General features: G+C 42.2%; 2 protein-coding genes and 1 long non-coding RNA gene across 5 annotated transcripts; 1 reads left to right on the top strand and 2 right to left on the bottom strand.

Annotated features, from left to right (window-relative positions):
• Positions 1-109: 109 nt before the first annotated feature.
• LOC146253367 (vascular cell adhesion protein 1-like) lies at positions 110-4,323 on the bottom strand. 3 transcript variants are annotated; one of them, XM_084677347.1, is made up of 5 exons: positions 4,107-4,318; positions 3,297-3,572; positions 2,727-3,056; positions 2,370-2,615; positions 110-2,048 (listed from the first exon to the last, which is right to left on the bottom strand). In XM_084677347.1, the coding sequence occupies exons 1-5, from the start codon at positions 4,156-4,158 to the stop codon at positions 1,936-1,938; spliced, it is 1,017 nt and encodes a 338-aa protein (XP_084533473.1). In that variant the 5' UTR covers positions 4,159-4,318; the 3' UTR covers positions 110-1,935. The 3 variants fall into 3 exon arrangements, with proteins under 3 accessions (XP_084533473.1, XP_084533472.1, XP_084533474.1); XM_084677346.1 differs by lacking the exon at positions 4,107-4,318 and adding an exon at positions 3,795-4,087; XM_084677348.1 differs by lacking the exon at positions 110-2,048 and adding an exon at positions 2,067-2,243 and having other exon boundaries at positions 4,107-4,323.
• A 1,057-nt stretch (positions 4,324-5,380) lies between these two features.
• On the bottom strand, positions 5,381-12,703 carry LOC146253366 (hemicentin-1-like). The gene is made up of 9 exons (XM_084677344.1): positions 11,859-12,703; positions 11,142-11,411; positions 10,592-10,915; positions 10,263-10,484; positions 9,377-9,604; positions 9,003-9,269; positions 7,550-7,867; positions 7,202-7,450; positions 5,381-6,616 (listed from the first exon to the last, which is right to left on the bottom strand). Exons 1-9 carry the CDS (start codon positions 11,905-11,907, stop codon positions 6,411-6,413), a joined length of 2,133 nt encoding a protein of 710 aa, XP_084533470.1. The 5' UTR covers positions 11,908-12,703; the 3' UTR covers positions 5,381-6,410.
• Positions 12,704-16,762: 4,059 nt separating this feature from the next.
• On the top strand, positions 16,763-19,589 carry LOC146253365 (uncharacterized). The gene is made up of 3 exons (XR_014731737.1): positions 16,763-16,964; positions 18,152-18,546; positions 18,895-19,589. It is a non-coding gene; the product is annotated as an uncharacterized LOC146253365 (long non-coding RNA).
• Positions 19,590-21,941: the final 2,352 nt, after the last annotated feature.

The raw sequence follows: 21,941 nt of genomic DNA, 5'->3' as shown, positions 1-21,941 counted from the left end.
GTTATAGCAACACAGTAGGCCCATACAGTTTTTATGATAACCCCCCCCCCCAAAAAAAAAGTCTCCCACCCAAAAGTCTCCCATTCGGGAAATGAACACAGACAACAAATTCAAGAAAAAGGAGGTCATTGTAGGGGCCACCATAGACAGGAAAACAAATGGACTTTCATGGTTTACTTTACATTCACTTTGTTCTGTACTGATTAGTATGGCAGTGTTGGGGCTCGGGTGATGTAAGCTGGATAGACAATGAGAGAAAGCTCCAACAAGGCCTACAAAAGACAGCAGAACATGGCACACAAACATACTTATTTACTTAATTAGCATTCTCCCTCTAAACATACATGACTGGCATGATAGTTGACTGAAATTTAACAGAAATGCTGTACATAAAAAAACACATTTATTTAAACAAAAACATTTATATTTGCACCAGTTGTTTTTAAGAACTTGGAACTTTGAACATGAAACAAGCATTAAAACCACAATTACATGAGACAACTGACAAAAAGAATTACGTTAAAAATACAGTTTTAAATGATAGTGCATGTCATGGGTTAGAACAACAGACAAGCACACAGTGTATAGTATAATGCATCCCTAATAATCCATGAGCATCAATATAGCATTTTCACACATTTTAATTATATGTTGTTTTTTTTATCACACCCATAGAGCTACCCTACCAACACCAGCACATATAGTGGATAGCATTAAAAATCAAGCATAGAGTCCAACATTTGCAAGAAGATTGACTTAAAGTTTGAAATCTTCATTCAAGAGTGGGCAGCATAGCACCACACTATTTTATTATTAATATTCCTATGCCCTCTAAAAGATCTATGGATTTAGCAGGCTTCAGGGTGAAATGTATATTAAGCCACTTTTCGGTTTTGGTAGTGCCTCAACTTGATTTGCTTTTGGTACCAGGGACTGTGGTTGTCATAGCAATGCATCATGAAACTGCTGTGAAGGTGTCTTAAATGTGCTGGATCTCACTGGATCATTTTTGTTGGCAACCAAACAAAGCAATACCTACACCTCCTCAATTGACTATGGCATTTAAAAAAAATGCAGCAATAGTAGCTTAGCCTTTTTTAGACTGCAGATTTGTGCAGAATGTCCCGTGTTGCAATTTCTATGACCAACCAGCAGTCAGCAATATTTTCACATCACTGTTCGGTATTGCCTGAGCCCGCTTGGATCCTCTATGGGAGGTGGTCCAGAAAATATATACAAAAAAAAATTACTAGATCTGCCTGATGGAAAACCCAAAAAGGCAAGTACTAAGGTCCTGACATGCCTTTACTATGCAGTGGAAAAGCACCCTCAGTGTTTGAGATGAGTTGGTTTGAGATTAGAGAAATTGAACACTAAAAACATTTCCAGGGAAAAAGCAATTGAACTGTCAACTCACTTATCTGGCTCAAAGAACACAGATTTAAAAGGTAGGATTGGTATGCTTTGCAAATTTAGCAACTTTGGCTTGAATTTGAGATAATTCAAACCACTAAAATGTCCCACCCCCTGCCTTCAAAGCCACTCCCCCAAAACACATGAACATGCTGCCTGATACTGCTGGGAGGTAGGTCCCATCATTGCATTTGGTCCAAAACCCTTCAATCATGAAGTTTGGTCCAAACTAAATGAGTGGGCGTGTTTATTATTTTTAAGTCCTGCGATGCCCACAGATTTATTTCAATGTACTCTCAAAACTTTTGAGTTTTATAGGTTGCTATCAGGATGTTAACTTTTTTTGTCAGCACACAAATGGCTCAAGTTTCTCAACAACAATACCAGCCGTACCTTTAACAATAACTTTTCAATTTCAAAGATTTGCATGGTTAAAGCTAGCATCATATAAAAACATACTTGCATTATTTTGATTCCTAATCTTTGATTTGGCATTCCTCAACTCTCCAGACAGAGAGCTGTTCATATGACAGAATCTGGGCCCGCTTTGTATTTGTAGATTGCATATATACCGATGATCACAAGCACCAGGCCCAAGAATGATAAAAGAATAGCCCAGAATGTTGTCCGATCTCCTGTAAGGAAAAGGGATGTGGTTAATGAGGGCTATGTACCAGTCTGCCTAAGCCTTGGATAAGGTTGTGGCCCTGCAATACCAGTGCCAGTAACCAGAGTGCTTCTCTGTTTTTGATACACCATGCACACAGACACTAGCGCAACAAGAGCCAGCAAAGCCATCACAATTCCAGCAGTGGTCCCAGAGCTACTACCTGACAAAACAAACAAAAACAGGAGCCACGTGTGATTAGAACAGTACTGCTAGTAATACTCCTGAGGAGGAGGGGGACTAAGGCAGGCTATCTTGTAAAGTGAATGAAATGATGTGCCTTCCTTACCTTTGTGCTTGATGATGAACAGCTTGGTTTGTTTGCCAATATAATTAGAGGCTGTGCAATTGTAGGTTCCTGGGAGTAGTGAGGATGAGGTAAAAAGAGGTTGATCCCCCACATTTTCCTGGGGTTGTGAGGTCTGCCAGCTGTACACAGGGGCAGGCTTTCCTGTGGCAGTGCAGTTAAAAGTGACTTCTTCCCCGCTTTTAAGTTCAAAGGTCTCGGGGCTGGAACTGAGGAAGACTGGTGGGTCTAGGGGGGCAAAAGTGTGAATATTTTGTTTTACTCAGATGACGACAAAAGTTAAAATAGAAGAAGCCATTGTCAACATTAACTGAACCATCAGTATTATGAAATACTCACAGTGCACTAACATATGATGATGTTCTGATGTATTAACAGGAGAAGGATGTGGTCCCTCTGGTCCCAGGTTGAGTTGAGCCTCACATCTGTAAAGTGCTCCATCATCTTCTCTACTTGGGGTGATGGTGAGGATAGATGACTCATTCACCGGTGTCTTACTCTGGTCACTATAAGAGTCTGTCTGTATGGTTTCATTTCCTTTGTACCAGGTCACAGAGAGGTTCCGGACAGGAGCAACATTGAGGACGTCACACTGCAGCTGGTACTCTGTCCCTTCCACCATTGGTCCAGCGTGGTTCAGAGGAGAGATGGACACAACGTCTGGAAGTTCTGTAAATACATTTGAGTCACAAAGAAACATTTGGGTCAATGTTGACCTCATTACTAGACCAGAATTTGGCATGTAATATTGGGTGCGCTTCACATGTTGTATTACAGCAATCTAACCCCTTGTCACATGTAAAATAGAGTGATTACTTTACTACAGATAGAGACTGTGTGTGTTGTCAGGGCACCTGTAATCTCTTTCTGTTACACAAGGGACGGTTGTTCCTGCCAGAAAATACTCACGGTATAGAGTGACCTCAAGTTTCTCTATAAACTGATCTCCATTCTTGAGATTGATGAAGCACTTAGGACTTCCATTCCAGTCTTCCAAGCTCTCTACTGTCCACATGATAAATGTGACGCTGTCAACCAAGCCTGTGCCTCCCTGAGTTGCTTCCCAGCCCATGCCTTCAGGGTCTGCTACCGATGTGCTGCAGTTGACTGAAACTGAGTCTCCATACCTCACCACCAATCTGGAAGGGTTAATCTCCAGATGAGAGAGAGTCTGTGATAGTCCACCTGTAGATCAAAGTTGAAAATACATGAGAAAAAAAGAAAAAAAGTGGTCTGTACGACATTCGGTAAAATTCCTGTATTAAGTGTTCTGTTCTCTCACTTTTTAATCAACAGATACTACTACTTTGGATTACATTTTACAAGCAATTTTAAGGAAGCGTAACATACACTTTCGCTTGCCAATTGGACCACCCATTGCACTAACATTAACCTACGGAAAATCACCTGGCTTCAAAGTAGCATATCTCGAGATGAACGGCGTAACGGACGGATACATTAGTTTTTCGAACATACATAATTTGAGCGTACTTTTCCTGACTATTGGCCAACCATAAACCAAAATTATCAAAACAACCTGGAGGAAATGAGGAATTACATCATTCGGGCTGTTTGCATTGTGTTACTCGTGGTCAATGGGTCTGAGAAAACCCCACCCTCTTTTAAACTGTAGGTCTATATATTTGATCGGTATGAGTCGATTTTAAATGCAAGCCTACTTTCAATTACAAGTCCAACACGAGATAAGCGTATTCCTACCTGTTACCAAAATTATCCAACTGAACAATCCTACTATCCCGTTAACCATCATACACGCAATCTAGTCAAAGCAGAAATAGCAGGAAATGTATTTGATATTGACCTGATCTGCTAGGCTACTAAAGTGAAAACGAAATCTGGGAACGCATGGGAGCTATAGACGCCCTTATTTGGATATGGGAGTGGTCATGAAGGTCCAGCGAATCGGTCCAAAATGGGGGTTGTCGCTTGTCGGGTCAAACTTGGATGTTCCTTGGTCAACAAGAACGTATCTGATTTCCCAGAAGTCAATGCAAGAACAACGCATCTCAAATTGTTCTCCGTAGTCGCGGTCTTGCAAAAGACTTTTCGCAAGTAGGCCTACGTTCTTAGCGTTTTTCAGATTGATAAACAGTCAGTCTGTCAAATATAGTGTACCATTATGTCCTACTGCATTTTACATTATGCAGCTGGCATGCTTTTCTGGCTATTCTGAGCCACAAGCACCTTCTACCTTTCCCGGGGCGCCGCCAGAAATGTTGGACCCCATGAAAAAAAGTTGATCATTTCTATAAGTTTTTCAATTTTGGGGGGCCCCTGTCAGTCAGGGGTAGGGTTGCCAACTTCTTCAACCCCAAATGAGGGACACTTTCTTCCAGGTGTGCGCGCACATGCCAATAGCTGACCAACAATAACGGAAATCGCAAGCATTCATTAGCCTAACACTACTGTGCGCCCGATAAATCCTCCTCCCTATCCAGCTATTATCCCATTGCTTTTTGCCACAGAGCCGTCCCTACTGCACAGATCCGTAACTTGATCTCCCCTCATCCAGTTGGTAGGGTACCTGCAAATTCACTCTTCCTCGAACCCTTAGTCATCCTACACTTTAAAATGTAATCTACAGTTTTAATATATTATTTAACATTTGACTACTGAGATGAAAGTGTTTAATCGGCAAGTGTCTTCAATAATATCAAACTTTTATTTCAGTAGTCACATATTTAAATAGTATGTAAATTGTAGATTACAGAACAAACGTCATCTAGTCTATAGTTTAATGTAGGGTTTAATGTCAGGTTTACAACGGTGTGTAACAACCCAACATCACACACTTTCCCAATTTTCCTAACTACAACCGATGGCCTAAATACTAAGCAGCAATTTCTTTCCCACATTTCATAGCGCCAAACTGTTTCAACCAGTTAGGAGGTCAATCCAAAGAGTCATCAGTGGTAGGCTTACTGTTCTTTGTGTAAGTATGCATATTCTTCCAAATAATACTGCATATGCACTTATAAACAACATACAGGGATTTTAATACACATAATGTAGCAAAAATTCAGATCCAGGCACAGGACCGTTTCCCCTATTCTTATCAATCTTGCAACTGTCCCCATGCAGTCCAAATGCCATTTACGCTAAAACTAAATATCTATATTTAAATAAATAAACAATGTTATGCTACCTGTACAGTAAAATAAACAAGTATAACATCTTGTTTCACGGGGCTTGCAGTTGTGAGACACCTTCTTAGACACACACACACCACCCAGTCATACTTGCAGTCAAGCATAACAGTGGTTATCTACATATACGTCACTGGTAGCCAATAAACAGTGTGTCAGTAGTAGTAGTGTAGTAGTGTAAACTGGTGGACAGTCCACAGAGAAGAAGCTACTGACAAGCTATTTGCTCTACAATAAAGCAAGCAATGGATTTAGATGGGGTGGGGGGGTTCAGGGCGTCATGTCTATGCATCATTAACAAGGTTATGTAGACATGAGACATCAAGTTATCAGGAGAGCTTATTGGCCACTGAGAGCTAACATTGACTCTTAATACCTCTAAAGAAAATCGATTTGGACAATGTGATTATCAACTTTTAAAGCAATTTGCATAACATAAAGTCAAATACATGACTTAAAGATCATGATGCCTAGGTAATCAAGGTTAATGATGATTGCCAATTCCCTTTGTATTATGCAACCATAATGATCCTGCCTCTCTATACCATCAAGAGAAAATACATTTTAAAGCAATTGTTTAAATGGAGATTTGTTGTTTCTGATTCTTCTTCAGTGATGGTATACTCTTCAGTAGTAATTTATTGTTGCCATTAGCAGGCGTCATTGGCCGTCCCCTATTCTTCTATAATGCAAATAGAAGGTGAACATGGTGCTGGAGGGCAAAATAGTTCAGTCTTAAGGGCAAGTAAGTCCTTCCCCATCGACGAGAATCAAGCCCTGAGTCAGCCCTTTATTTAATTGTGACAAGGAAAAAAAGTCGCATCCGATTGTCTTCCCCCTAGAAACAGTTATTTGGCTAAGAGAGTTTGGTCAAGGGAAGAGGTGTCCCCCGGCCATTTTGTGCCACATTTCCTTTCAGGGTGTTGTCGATCTTGGCATCCTTCAGGCTGTAGCGCCCCATCTTGGTGTTCTTGTAGTAGATGGAGTAGATGAAGACGAAGATGACAGAGATAACCACCACCGTGATGGCTACAAAGCCAGCTATGAGGGGAAGGTAGTCCTCTGTGATGAGAGAGACAAATCACGACCATCAACCACACTGTGCTCATGCTCAGGTCAGACAAGACAAACCTCAAGACCAGAGTATTTGACTCCTTCACAAACAAAATAGTTCAATGACCAAACCCCAAATTTATACAGTATATGTGACATAAGAGGGTCTGACACACAGTAAATCCATTAATTATTATCTTTTCTAGAGCGAGAGTGCTAGGCTACTCGACAACTAGGATACAACGCTGATCATTAGCCAACACTCATCTTGAACTGGCAATATGACGGTAAATAATTGAGCTAACCAGCAGTTCATAATGGTAGAAAAGGCAAGATCAGAGACACCTATAGCCTACTACTAGCAACTACTAGAGACTAAACTAGCCTATAGGGACTATCCTACTACTAGACTGGTGAGGCTAACCTATTACTAGCTTACAAGCAGAGACTTAACAGCAGTTTGAACGCAGGGACAATGGCCAAAACACGGCAGAGGTTTGTACTAGCATGGGATGGATTGCATTCCAACATTGTCTGAACATTGTCAGAGTTCTGCAATGTTAAATCCATAGTTAATGTGAGTAGATGCATTACCTTTTAAAACCACCTGGACCACAATGAAGGTGGTTTGAACATCATTGGTGGCTGTGCAGTTGTAGAGTCCACCCTCTGTGACTGTAAGGTTGCCTCCAGCCTCGATAGCGTCTTGAATCTCCATATTATTGTACAACCACTTGATCTTTGGCTGTGGGTAACCTTCTGCTTCACACACTAATTTCTCAGGATAACCCCGGAAGACTGGTATTTTTGCAGGAAGTTTTGTGGTATTAATCCATGGCTCATCTAGGGAAAGAGATGGGACAGCATATATGACTACTGTTGAATGAAATGTAAAAATGAATGTATTGTTCTTGTTTATAATATATACTGTTGAATAATTACAATAGACAGTGATGTTGAGGGGATTTGACGTCACACTAGGAGGCCCCTCTGGTCCCAGGTTGAGTTGAGCCTCACATCTGTAAAGTGCTCCGTCATCTTCTCTACTTGGGGTGATGGTGAGGATAGATGACTTATTCACCGGTGTCTTACTCTGGTCACTATAGGAGTCTGTCTTTATGGTTTCATTTCCTTTGTACCAGGTCACAGTGAGGTTCCGGACAGGAGCAACATTGAGGACGTCACACTGCATCTGGTACTTCTTCCCCTCCACCATTGGACCAGTGTGGCTCAGAAGAGAGATGGACACACTTGGAGGCTCTGTTGGACACAGTATAGGATACTAGAATATTCAGAGAAACTAATCTAATCTTCAACTAATCTAATCTTCAACTCACAAAAACTGTAAAATGTTGATTTTCATTCCGGAAGGATGTCCCCACCCCTTACATGTTTTCCAATTCTTTGGTTGATTGTACACCTCACCCCACCAATGTAAACGTCGAACCGTTACAAAAAGGCTCACATTATTGAACTACCTGTTTGCGGGTGTTAATAACCAACTGTGAGTAATTGGAATAGAAAATACAGTGGCATCAACGAAATCATTGTCCAGGTCTATTAATAGCGCAACTTTTCTTCTTTCAATCCTTTCAACTCTGTCTATGGTGTGGAGCATGAATGTAAAAGTAACACAAACTTTCTCAACGATTTTTCAATTCAATTTCTCAACGATAAGTGTGTTTACATAAGTCTACTGGGACAATGCTGATTCGACCGTGATGTCGCTTGCGTCTATGATACGCGAAATATGACACGAACAAACTTACTTAAATCTGAACTATTCAACAGCGACAGTAGTTCCAAAGTAAAAAAGATGTAAATAATCCGAATCCAGTTTTGATCTCTCATAGCCATTCTCTTAAATCTGGCTTTATAGCCTGTCTGATAAATAAAGAGCCGTCGTTTGCCAAATTTGAGTTCTTTCCTTAAGTACCGTAGTTTAAAAAGCGGCACCGAGCTGTTGTCTTAACGTCAAGCTTTCCTGCCTAATAGCCCCCTAGTTAAACCCTCCCCCAATAAGCGAGGAGCGCGTTAAAATATCTTTCTAAAATTGATACACTAGGGCCAGCTTAATATAGCCAACAGTCTTATAAGTATTTGGACACTTTGGTAATATTAAAAAGCCTCACATCTACAAACTGAAATGAAAGGCTATTTTTGTTTGTGGTGGATACCATTAGACAACATACTAAAATCACAAAGTAACTAAATCACTATCCCTAACAGTCCATTACATGTTTAAATGTATTCCTACAGCATGCCTATAAAAAGATAAGCGGGCAGTTGCTCACATGAACTTGAGGATTGATGGTTCAACACAAACCAACCAAAGATGAGCAAAAACAAAATAAAACATTTTTGTTAAGAGTTGTTCATGCAGAAGGTATATTACCTTTTAGAGTAATCCCGACTGTTTTTTTTACAGATCCTTGGCTGTTTTTAGCATGACACGTGTAATTGCCCATGTTTTCCATGGTGGCATCTGAGATTGTGAGCAGAGACACCCTATCTACATGTTCTTCTTTTATATTGGTGGTTGATAAGTCATGAATCCATGTGTAGAGAGGAGGAGGGTTCCCTCTGGAGAAGCACTTAAGTCCCAAAGTAGAACCAATAATACCCTCTGTGTCCTCCAGTTCCAATATCTCTGATGGTGGATCTGAAGACACGGGAGTAGAAACCAAATGTTAAACCAGTTACTTATCCCTTCTCCTTGGAGCATCAGCCAAGTAAACATGAAGATCATTTGTATTCATGTTAACTTACATTGTATGTCAATAGCTAGAGTGTGGTTGACACTCGTTGAATTGATCGTGGCATGTATGACATACTGTCCCGTATCCCGCCTACTGAGACTATCAGGAAGGGTCACCTCCTCTCCATCCCTAAACCAGGTGATCTCGGGTGGAGGATGACCTACTGCGATATTGGTCAAGTTGTGAGGTGTATTCTCAGCAGCAACGTATACATCTGGACACTGTATTTCCGGGCCATCTGTGAGAAAAAGCAGAAATATTAGAGGTGTCATCAGAAATAATCTTCATTTTAAGCAATGTACTTTATGTATTCATACCAAGGTATTTGGTGCATTTTCCCATCTCAACTTCCCATCTCAACTGTCTCTCCATCTTCAAGAGAAGGCTCAAGACGCACTTGTTCCGGGAGTACAACGGTACTTAGGAATGGTTTGCTGAACCCAATGCTAGTTTCCTCAAGGATCACAATGACTCTTGCTTATAGACTTGTTGCTCTTGTTGGTTAGTGGTAACTGATTTAAACTGTTGTATTTGCTGAAAAAATATTATATTTGAGTTAATCTTATATTTTTACTTTTATTTTACTGTTGCTTGCTTTTCTACAGGTACACTCGCACTTAGCTATTCATGTTGTTTCATTGTAAATTGCTTGACTACATGCTCTTATGGTTCTTCCCTTTGGCAATTATTTTTTGGTTGTTCACAATGTGTGCTTCTTGTTTTGGCTACCCGCAATGTTTGAGAGCCATTGTGTTGCTTTTATCAGTGACCTATGCACTTTGTAAAACTCTTTCTTGGAAGTCGCTTTGGATAAAAGCGTCTGCTAAATGAATACACGTAAATGTAAATGATAGACCGCTGTAGAAGGAAGGACAGTAAATGAAAGTGACACTCACACAACACAGACACCATTACTTCTTTCCTGGGGAAGGTATGACCCTCAGCTTCTAAAGTATACACTCCTGCCTGTCCCCTACTCAGAGGAGCTAGGGCATCCATGGGCTGTCCGTCCTTAAACCAGCGAATTGTTGGAGAGGGATTTCCTGTTGTGGAGCAGATGCCTTCCAAACTACTCCATTCTTTAATTCCCAAATCAGAACAGATTATGTCTGGTCCATCTAGAAAGAGGAGAGGTCACGGTTATAATCCTTCCAAAGATTTCTTTCTTAAAATACGACTGAACCTTAGGTAAACAATGGACTTAGAATTGTGGGATCTCACTTACAATGAACTTTAATAGGATAGTGTGATGATGTGTTGGAATATTGTGGTCCCTCTGGTCCCAGGTTGAGTTGAGCCTCACATCTGTAAAGTGCTCCATCATCTTCTCTACTTGGGGTGATGGTGAGGATAGATGACTCATTCACTGGTGTCTTACTCTGGTCACTATAAGAGTCTGTCTGTATGGTTTCATTTCCTTTGTACCAGGTCACAGAGAGGTTCCGGACAGGAGCAACATTGAGGACGTCACACTGCAGCTGGTACCCTGTCCCTTCCACCATTGGTCCAGCGTGGTTCAGAGGAGAGATGGACACAACGTCTGGAGGTTCTGTAGACACATTTTTGTCACAAAGAAACATTTGTCGACCTCATTACTATACCAAAGTGGGCATGTAACTTTTGGGTGCACAATACAAATTTTGTATTACACCAATCAAACCCCTCTCTTGTGAAATTGGACAATTACCTTACTACAGATAGAGTATGCATGTCAAGGCACATTTGTTCCTTTTCTGTTACACAAGGGACTGTGGTTCTTGCCAGAACCTACTCACGGTATAGAGTGACCTCAAGTGTCTCTTCATGCTGATCTCCATTCTTGAGATTGATGAAGCACTCAGGACTTCCATTCCAGTTGTCCAAGCTCTGTACTGTCCACATGACCCATGTGACGTTTTCAACCAAGCCTGTGCCTCCCGGAGTTGCTTCCCAGCCCATGCCTTCAAGGTCTTCTGATGTACTGCAGTTGACTGAAACTGAGTCTCCATGCCTCACCACCAATCTGGAAGGGTTCATCTCCAGAGAATATAGGATAGTTGTACCTACTGTGGTTGTCGAAGAGGGTTGTGTATTAGTCTATTTGTTTTTAACGCGAATATTTGTTTGCCAATTTTCAGCAAAGCTAAAACGAATACAGGACACGAACCTCATGTGTTGTTCAAAAGACAATATCGCCCTCCTCTGGCACAAAACAAAAGTTTGTTCAAAGTCTCGATCTACTTCTGCCTCACGACGCGAACAAAGACCGTAGCCTATTCCTCGGGCAATTAATTCACAAATGCCTTTTTACTAGTTCTAGGCTACTTAGGTTACTTAGGTTAACTTTTTCCTAACAACAATGGGGTACAAAAAAATTCGTAGGACCCATGCTTTATGCAATCCTACTTTTCATATTATAGTAATGCCGTATGCAGTGAAATAAGTAAAGAGAATTCAGAACAATATGAATATTTGAAGATTGCATATAGCGTTAACTATAAAACACATCTTACCTGTAACACCGAACTGGATCATCAAAACAAAAACAAAAGTTTTACGCATTTTCTTTTGTATAGAGCACGTGAAATAGATTCTGATGTTGGATGTATTTCAAATGTCCAGTCCCACGCATATATCAGCTATATGGTTGGTGCAAAGCTCTCGTTGTCCATTTGTATAGAATTACACTGAGAAGAATGAAAACACGTGTTGTACTGGAACATCCCCTTCGAGTAACTATACTGGCCACGACCAACACATCTCAAATAAGAAGGTGCATTTTTGGAATTTCCCAAATGTGTGTGTGTGTGTGCGTGTGTGTGTGTGTGTGTGTGTGAAATGATGCTATTTACAGTTGGATATCTCAGGCTGCTCGCCTACATGCCCACACTTCCACACGAGTTCACCAGTTACAGATTGATTCCTACGAAACAGTATTCTGATCAAGTTAGTATTGAGATAGTGATCAAACGTGTAATGCTGTAGATACTTAACCAACAGGGCTCCTGTGCTACATTATGTAAAAATTATATTTAACTATAGCATATCTGCCTTAGATGTAATTGATTTCAGTTTAATTCAGTTAGATTTTCTTTTTTTGTAATGTGATCAATGGGAATGTCCCATCTGGAAATAACCTATAATCTGTGATTTCCTTTGTACAAGACACTTTCTATTTCAATATGTGTCTCATAATGGTGACTAGCTTGACCCTCTGGCAGTGTCCGCAGTGCCGATGTGATGATGTCATCTGCAATAGCAGCTCTGAAGTACAAGGATAAAAGCACACTGTCACGTTGAAAGTGATACTTGGCACAAGGCTGGCACAAGAGGCTGGCACAAGTAAAGTCGTACAAAAGCTGAATTTTAACGAACACAAATACCTCTGGAGCCCAAATAACACGTCGTCACATGTTAGTATATGGTGGTTCAGTCAAGTCTCTAATGGTCTTAAGGTAAGTTTTCAATCATTGACAAAGGATATGTAAAATAAGAGTGAAGTATGTAAAACAGCTGCAATCCCTTGGTAGTTCCTGCAGGTTAAAGGCTAGTTTGTCTTGCTCAGAGAAAAAAGAGTGTTACAGGACCTAACAAACAAGCGATGTGTTGAGGAGAACACGCGGGGGTCACCGACAGTGTATTAGTTTTGAGAAAACAAACATCTGAATTCTAGTCATGTCTCTAAAACTCTCCCCTTTCTCATAAATCAGGTCAGTCACACTCACACAACACATGAAAAAACGTAACATCCTATGCTCCAACCTTTGAAGAAGAAAACAATGGTTGTATTACAGTAAGATAAGGGGTATGTCGCAACAAGGTCAAAGGCACACACTAACCAAACAACCAACTGCCAAAAAAGACAGAACTATGCAGCACTCAAGCTGCGAGTGTCCAAACTCTGAGCACTCCCCCAGTCACATTAACATGAGTGCTGAGTTAAAAGTCTCTATTCTTTCGACGGTTTAGTCCTCTTTCCATAAAGCATTAGGCCTGATGGACACTGATACATTTGTGGCTAACTGGGTCGACCTAAAATATTTTCTGTTCCCTCTGCAACACAGATTTATGTAACAGTCTGTTTAGTAAACTGCACATGGCTCGCAGTGTTGAGCTCCCATTTTACCCTACAAAGATAGCTTTCTGTCATTGTTTCCATCATTTGTTGGATATTTGTTCAGATTTATATATCCAATCAAATGGAGGAGAATTAAATTCAAACACAAGCACCTACAAGCTCCTCATACCTGTGTGTGTGTGTATGTGTGGACGTGTTTCTTTCACAATGGCCATTTCTCTGTTCTCATTGGTCCTTCCTAAAGGGGTCGTTTAGTATAGTTCATAAGTGTGATAGTTCTGTTTAATTATTGCATGGTGAAGTTACAAATATCCTCAGGGTTATTTACTGGTCCTACTGTGTGATACTCTACTATATATTAGCCACAACAGGTGGTTGTGATTGAATTTAATTTTCCTCCACCTTATTCCTATTTAAAAAAATATCCATCCTTGTCTGTGCATTATCACGGAACACAGACTCAGTAACAGGAATAACAATAGTTAAACACTGAAAAGTACGGTATGTGCTACTAGAAACAGGACGAAGGGGGAAAGGGAAATGCATGGAGAGCTTGTCGAGTGCCAGGAAAACAGAAAGCTTTCAGATGGGTGTGTGGACACATTGACTCTGGATATTTGAAGTAAAACTATGTTGGAGTAAGAGAGGGTGAGTATGTACACACCAGTCAGAATGTGGTGGATAATTAGCCTAATACTTGGATTCTGAACATAGACTGACCTTGTGTTTACCACCAAAGCCCACGTCATCCGTGGTGACCAGATGCTCAGTTCTCACATCTGAGTGCAGATACCCGCTCAACAGCAACTGTGTATATAACAGTTTGCCAAGTCATTTAGGCATACAGAACGTAGAGTTGTAACTGTTGAGAATCATACAATGTCAGTCTTTTACCAACAATGTAGCTGTTGTTAAGTTATTCAGTGAGGCAGACCACTATGTAATATGATCACTGAGAATACATGAGCTCAACAGAGGTGCCTCTGTGTCCACAGATTTTTCATGAGGCTACTGACATTTTAAAGACGGTCTTGGCCATTACAAATATGCATAGCAGATGAGAAGTTTGGCTAATATCTAGTAGAGTATCCCAGAGACTGGGCAGTAAACACTCAGGATGATCGTAACTTCAATATGCAATGATTAAACAGAACGATCACACTTATGGACAGTGTAGACTAGGCCTTTTTGTCATCATTCTTGAGAAAGAGGACCACAAAAGAAGAAAAGTAAGAAGCTGGAAATACAAATATGTATTATCATTATCCAATTATTGTCGGATTGTTTGTACATTGTTTAATCTTGTGGTGAGTCATGTGGTTTCACAATCACTGTATTTCCTGTCAGATTCCAGGAAATCATAACCTTTTTCGAAACTCAATATGCTTTTTCCATTGGTGTGCTGAAGGCTCAGGAGTAGAGAGGAAGGCCAGTTCATGAAGGAAACTAGATAACAGAAAGGAAATGTTCACTGATCTACTCAAGAGGGTACCATTTCTGGGGAAATTGTAGGGTGTGCTTGCTTGCGTTGGTTGCAGGGGTCCGTATTTAAATTACATTTTACAACTGATATTTCTGTATATTTTATATAAAAATGCATAGCCTCCTTATTATTTATAAATTCTATTCTATCTATTTCATAGATTTAAAAGCATATTTTTTTCTGCTCATTTACAACTCAAAATACTAATAGTGAAGAGTAGAATTAAATAGTTTTCTTCTCATTTCCTCTGCAAGACGGAATGGTGATCAGCAACCTCATAGTTGAATCAAAACGAATACATTTGGCAGACCGGTGTAAAAATTGACCTAATCTCTATGACTTAAACGTCATTGTAAGTTTTTCCCTTGATATTTTCAGGCATCTAGCCAACTCATATTGCATTCATTCATTAATAAAGAACCCCCTTTAAAGCTTATTTTAACAACAACGTTACCAGCAGTAGCTATCTCAGATGGAATCGCGATTCAAATAGTACCATCTGCTAACTAAAAATATGCCCCCAAAAAACGTAAATAAGCTTGACATTTATTTAGGGGAAAATCAGTCATTCATAAAAATGTCGGTGGTAGCGATCATTGTCAGTAACAAGGCAAAATGCGATATAGCACTGTGTGGAGAAGCTGCCCCTGTAAATTGTAGGCTACTACTACTACTAGACTGTTCGTCTTGATAGCGATTGCGTTGGTTGAATTTGATTTAACGTTACTTCCGTTGTACGGTCTAGCTGATATGAATTATTTTCAAAAAACAGACCGTTTCGTTTGACTTTCTACTGTAAGCAGCTAGCTACGTAGTAGGCTACTGCGTTGCAGTGAGCTACACTGGTTTGAAACCACAGGTCATGGTCATTTCACCCGCAAATCGTTTACTTGTAATCTAATGTTTCTTTTGACATAATAAAGTTTAGCCATTGCTGTGGCATTGAAGGCAGTAGGGTTAGATGATTTTTTGGGGGTGGTATTTTTCACTCGTAATCCAAGCTGCAATTTGAGTGCTAGCACGTCTCTAGCACGTTGTATCCATGCGACTAAAGGTACGTTGTCACCACATAAACGTTGCAACCTCCTGAATTGTGCAACGGAACGTAAATCCCAATATAAGCAACTCAATCGCTAGCAGGACGAAACTTTTGACACCTACGTTGTCTATGTAGCCCAGATATTGACTGATCCTTAGGGGTGGGAAAATAAACAATAATAAATATGTATGTGAGATAACAATGGTTTGTGCTCGCCGAAGGCAAGCACACCCCTATTAGTGTGAGACACAAGTAGATGTGTGACACTTCCTGTCAAGGAAATCCTGTTAAAGCAGTAAACAGAAAATTGGTGTCACAGTTGAATACTTTCTTGCTCTTGTCTATCATCTACCGCCATGTCCAAATAAGATCTTTCTACTTTTTACTAAGAATCATCTTGTTTTTGTAACGGTCAGGTATCTGTTCTTCTCTTTCAAGATCCTATCGGAGTGAAACTTAATTTGAACTGAGTTGCTCACAAATCCCATCTTTCATGTCAATGTACCCATCTGAAAAGGTTCTGAATGGATGGCATGAAATCCAACCCCCATTGTCTCTTTTTCTTTATTACCCCCGGCTCGTTCCATCATAGTTTTCTTCTAAATCTGTTATTAACTATCTAAGTTCCCCTTTTTTGAAGAACAGTTTCTCCATTTCTGGAAATGGAGGTCTACTTTGTCACAGTGAACAAAAAGCTATGCTCTCCCTTGGAGTGATCACAAGCTTCCAGAGAAGAGGGCCTCTTTACTTAGTCACTCTGAGTCATGGGAGAATGCTCCTGCTTGAACAATCTGCTCTCTCTGCCGCGTAGGAGGGCTGTTATCCTCCCTCCCAGGCGATGAGGAGCTGAATCAGCTAGTGTGTCCCAGGTGGAAAAGAAGGAGGAGGAGGAATATGCAGTACTGTGGCAACAGAACAAGACAAGCTGTCCACTAGGAATCATACCCTCTTATTGACATCATAGTCATCTGGTACTGGTTAGAATCAATCCTGACACAACTCTTTTGAACCCTCCTCAGGTAATAAACTGCTTCTTATTCGACAATTAACTCTTATTCTGATGAAAGCCCGTACCTCGCCCTAATTCAACAAGATTTCATGTGCTGTTAAAGAGGAATGTTTTGTAGAGTTGTATGAGATGCATTAGGCTCTAATAAATAAGAAATATTTTTTGCTCGAGTGAAGAGACCCTCCCACAGCATCTGGAGACACTTTTCCAACTCTGACTTTACATGGAGTTCAAGGGGTACATTCCCTCAGTGTTTACAGTTAATGAGGTCATGATGACCTCGATATTCACATTGTTGATGGTATCTGGCTCCCTCTTGTGTAAATCAAACTCATGTCTCAGACACACTCCTCCCCAAGGAACGCCACAAGATTTTTCAGTGATTGATCCAAAAAAAGTAACATTATAGAGTTGTGATACATCCATGTGCTACATAAATAATTGTCCCTTCTGCATATATTGCCGGATGTGCTAAGGAAGTAAGCAAGCAGGTACAATCCAGAGTGTTAGTATAGGCAACATGTCAAAGTATCTCCTGACCACAAATGATTGAGATGTTGTTAGTGAGTTGACCAGACCTTTTGCTATAAGACAACAGTGGTGTAACTGTATGGATTTGGAATTCTAGTAATATCTTATATTAACATATGGGATAAGGACGTACACTTGTTTACTTTCCAGCCAGTTTAAACATTCTGTTTATGTGAAAATAAGCACCTTTCATAGAGCTTTTTTTAAATTTATAAATAATGATTAGTACTCACCAGTAAAATACCAGTGCTAAAAAGACGACGACAATAGCTATAGTATTGTACACCATTAACATTCATGTATCTGTAGATACATTTACTTAGCGCTATATTTCAAGTCAGACAAAAATAGTTCAATTAAGTTTGATGTGTCATTTCTCCTCTGTGTGTATTCTACATGCTACCCTTACTGTTTTCTTTACTTAACTTTGTACCTTGTCTTATTATTCTGAAACTGGGGTTTTGTACCTTTAATATTTCTTTGACGTCAACAAATTAAATTAAATTCAATAGATGTGCGGTGGCCACTAGATGGCAGGCTAATGCATACCAAATTTGCAGACAACATGAAAACCACCCTTCTCTATATATCTCTGTGTGATTCTCTCTCTGTGTCTCTCTGTTTCCCCCTTTCTCGACCCTTTCCCATGTTGGGTTCAACTAGAAGCAGGGGGATTTCTACAACAACATCTTCTATATCATCTGGATTTGAAAACCCGCAACGGTGGCGACCCTACAACCACAGACACACAATCACACCGAGGTCATGTTTGTAACGAAGCTCATGGGAACACAATTAGTGAGGCCAGGGCCTACTTGTTCCCAGCATGAGTTCCTGTTTCTTACATTCACCTTGAATTAATCACTGTCCGCGAGAAAAAGAATGTGTGGTTTGCCCTCCCCCACCAAGTCTAATCCAAGCCATGAAGAAACAGCAAATGATTCTCCATCTCAACAAACACATCAGAAGTACGGATCCAAAGAATCGTTCAACCGGATAGAAGACACAGGAAGGGATATAAAAAGACATTTCCTGTTACATTATCGATCTGATGAGTACAGGTGCAAACAGCATGCGACGGAAAAATATATTTGTGGCCGTCATTTCTGGATTGACCAATCCAAATGCATACAATGCATACAATGTACATTCAGCCCACACGTCCATATTCTCACGTCAATGATATTTTGTTCATTGATCATCAATAGTGTACTAACAATATCTGTGCATTAGTTCTGAAGGGAGGCCATTAGCCGCATTGTGATTACATTAACCTTGGAATTGGTCATATCTTCATGCTTTAGAGATGGTAACATTATAATCCCCTGTTTGTGAGTACTTTAAACATGGAGATTGGCTTGGTCTTGCTGTGGTTTAATTTTAGCATGTTTGTTTTGGGCCGTCTCCAGCCTGCTCTTCAGATGGACACATTCTCACAGAGCTGCTCAACCGGGAGCTTGTTCCTAGCCTCCAGCCCAACCCAGCCCGCTCTCCCCTGGTCTGGGGTCCTAGCCTCCAGCCCAACCCAGCTCGCTCTCCCCTGGTCTGGGGTCCTAGCCTCCAGCCCAACCCAGCCCGCTCTCCCCTGGTCTGGGGTCCTAGCCTCCAGCCCAACCCAGCCCGCTCTCCCCTGGTCTGGGGTCCTAGCCTCCAGCCCAACCCAGCCCGCTCTCCCCTGGTCTGGGGTCCTAGCCTCCAGCCCAACCCAGCTCGCTCTCCCCTGGTCTGGGGTCCTAGCCTCCAGCCCAACCCAGCCCGCTCTCCCCTGGTCTGGAGTCCTAGCCTCCAGCCCAACCCTGCCCTGGTACGAGGTCCTGGCCACACTCTTACCCCCTGGTCTCACTGGAACCATTGGCATGCCAATATGTTTTCTATGTCAGTGTCCCCGTCGGTGTCCCTGTACCCCAATCACACCAGTATTGTGACTCTTCTCCTGTTTCCACACAGAGAAAACCCCCTCCCTCATTTGACCTTCTTCTGTGTTTGCCCTCCCATTCTCTAAGCAGTTGTGAATCATTCATGTTCATGTTTTACCTTCCAACCACCCTGGGGATGTCTGGCAAAACAACATTAATAAACCAGTTGTGGGAGTCTGGTGGCTAAATGAGTTTCTCCGGGGGTAATTGGTACAGAGGATTAACATGATAAAGCAGGCCTGGAGGAGCTATGGATGTCCCTGCTCCCCCTAGTTCCACACCAAGGAGTGGAAAAAGGCTGACGATCAGGCTTTTCACCCATTAGTGGACGACAGCAAGTGACCCGACGTGAGTCTATGTGACACAGGGTCATTTAGCAGGGGTCAGGCTGAACGATTTAGGAAGGGGGAGGAGGGGCGACAGTCGGATAAGCTGGCCCTTGCGACTGCTCTTTGATTCTCTACAGTGGGTGTCCATTGCTAGAGATAGGGAAGCACAGTATGGGAGGAACTCAAAGCGTCCAGGGCTGTGGGTGATTTGATACAGCCCATGGATGCACCCGACACCAGACACCCAGCCATGGAACGTCCACCATGACCCAAGCCGACACATGAAACCCAACCATGCCTTCACTACCCATCTGGCAGGAGAATGGGGGGAGGGGGAGCGTGTGGTGTTTAGGTGTGTGCCTCTGCCTCTGCTCACCCCCCCCCCCCGGGATAGCGGTGAAACCACACCCATGTTTTGCATGTAGCTCTATACCCTTGCAGATGAGGGCAAAGAGGGGCAGATCAAGGAGGGTTTTGGGGGAAAGGAAAGCAGAGAAGGGGCCCTTTTCCACACGCTGTAGGAGCATGAAAGGCCTGCTGACCCCTTCCCCCCTCAAAGGCCTCCTGGGCACCATTAACGCCCTGAGAGGGGGGCAATTCCAAGTTGGGTAAGGGTGGAGAATACAGCATCTGGAAGGCATTATGCTTACTGCCCAAGGGTGAGACAGAGTGGGGGTTTGTGTGTGTGTGTGAGTGTGTGTATGTGTTTGTTCCAGAGAGTCATTTAATGAGTTATTGTGTGAGTCAGTAAAAAAAAAAGTGTTTGTTTTTGAGGGAGAATGAGAGATACGGTTAAAACATGGGGGAGGAATGGCGATGTGGACAGATAGTGAGAGAGTATGGATGGTGAAACAGAGTACACACAGAGGAGAGTGTAAGCATGTGCCATGGCTCCAGCGTACTGTAGCACTCTTTGTTCCTGGGACTTGTTTGAAGACTGGGTCATTCACTCGCTAGTGGCAGGATGTAGAGATTGAGATCCTTGGCAACAGAGCAGTTCCATCTGGGCCTGGCCTAAAACAAGATGGCTTTGTGTGTGGGAGTCACCCTGGCCCCCACCCTCACCCCCACCAAGACCCTGCAGCCCCGGGCACTGTGCACCAGGTGCTCCCCCTGGTCATCAACGCCACAGCAGCCCAGCTGCCAGGGTCGTGATGGGCAGCCAACAGCAGCTCTCAGCACTCATCTGACCTTCACGGAGACGCAAAGCAGGTCCCTCTCTCATAAACGGGCTTAGATCATCCAAACATTCAGGAAGAGTCTGGCCAAAAGGAAGCAGGATAAAAACCTGTCACGATACATACACAAAGCACATTTTAAAAGGCCCTTAAAGCACTATTCTAACCAGAAATCAGTGTAGGAGCTATTGGATTGTGTGTGCAGAAGACAATTGTTGGTTTGTCAATGGACTTCCATTGTCTGACGTATCATTAGCAAAGCCCCAGGGAGCAGCAGAGCATGTTGGCAAATGGAGTGCTGATCGTAATCTTTACCCACGGGTCAGGAAGAAGATTGGCGGCCAGACTGAGCACTCCTGTGGACTAGCTCACAACCCTCCAAAAGCCATCTGGAGATCAATTAGAGAGAGTTTCTTGGCCAACTCTGGAACTCTCTAAAATGTTCCTGGCTGTGTGTACTTTTTCACACTCACACCCCCTTCGCCTGTTTCTTAAGAGAAAACAGAGAGCTCTCCATAACGTGAGCACATGCTGTGCCGGGCCAGGAGCCTGGGGGAGACTGAAGACAGGCACAGTAACAACACCCCCCTACCCCCTTCAGCCGATCTGCTTCAGCCTCCCTCTGGTCCTCTTCTGTTCTCGCCCCTTCCACTCCTCATCCTTCTCCTCCCCCTCTCCTGCTCTCTCTCTCTCTCTCTCTCTCTCTCTCTCTCTCTCTCTCTCTCTCTCTCTCTCTCTCTCTCTCTCTCTCTCTCTCTCTCGTCCTCGCCCCTGCCATCGCTCGGCCGTTATTGAGCAGGCATTTCACAGGCACTCCCTCAGAGACGGGTGACCTCATCAGTGGGCAGGAAGTCAGGGGGTTCGTGTTCCTCTTGTGAGAGTAATCCCACACTTCCCTGAATATTCGATCCAGCGGGGGAGGCTGGCAGGGGTGGGCTGTGGGGGTGTGGAGGCCCCTAACTCTCTTGATTCTCAATAGTGGCTCACGCACACCACATCATCATCATCATCATTATCACATGACTGCAGAGTG

The sequence above is a fragment of the Hypomesus nipponensis genome, chromosome 17, assembly GCF_054491055.1.
Source record: "Hypomesus nipponensis isolate SF chromosome 17, ASM5449105v1, whole genome shotgun sequence".
In the NCBI taxonomy this organism is placed as follows: Eukaryota; Metazoa; Chordata; class Actinopteri; order Osmeriformes; family Osmeridae; genus Hypomesus; species Hypomesus nipponensis.
The sequence above is the reverse complement of the archived record's forward strand: the minus strand, read 5'-3'. Positions and strand labels throughout refer to the sequence as shown.

What these genes read in the sequence shown, in the direction of transcription:
- LOC146253367 (XM_084677348.1), bottom strand. Translation starts at nt 4,158, where the DNA reads ATGATGGTTAACGGGATAGTAGGATTGTTCAGTTGGATAATTTTGGTA. An exon ending in TTGGATAATTTTGGTAACAG is followed by an intron (nt 3,573 to 4,106) that starts GTAGGAATACGC and finishes TTTGATCTACAG; the next exon opens with GTGGACTATCACAGACTCTC. An exon ending in TCATCATATGTTAGTGCACT is followed by an intron (nt 2,616 to 2,726) that starts GTGAGTATTTCA and finishes TTGCCCCCCTAG; the next exon opens with ACCCACCAGTCTTCCTCAGT.
- LOC146253366 (XM_084677344.1), bottom strand. Translation starts at nt 11,907, where the DNA reads ATGCGTAAAACTTTTGTTTTTGTTTTGATGATCCAGTTCGGTGTTACA. An exon ending in ACTTGAGGTCACTCTATACC is followed by an intron (nt 10,916 to 11,141) that starts GTGAGTAGGTTC and finishes ATGTGTCTACAG; the next exon opens with AACCTCCAGACGTTGTGTCC. An exon ending in CCTCAACATCACTGTCTATT is followed by an intron (nt 7,451 to 7,549) that starts GTAATTATTCAA and finishes CTCTTTCCCTAG; the next exon opens with ATGAGCCATGGATTAATACC.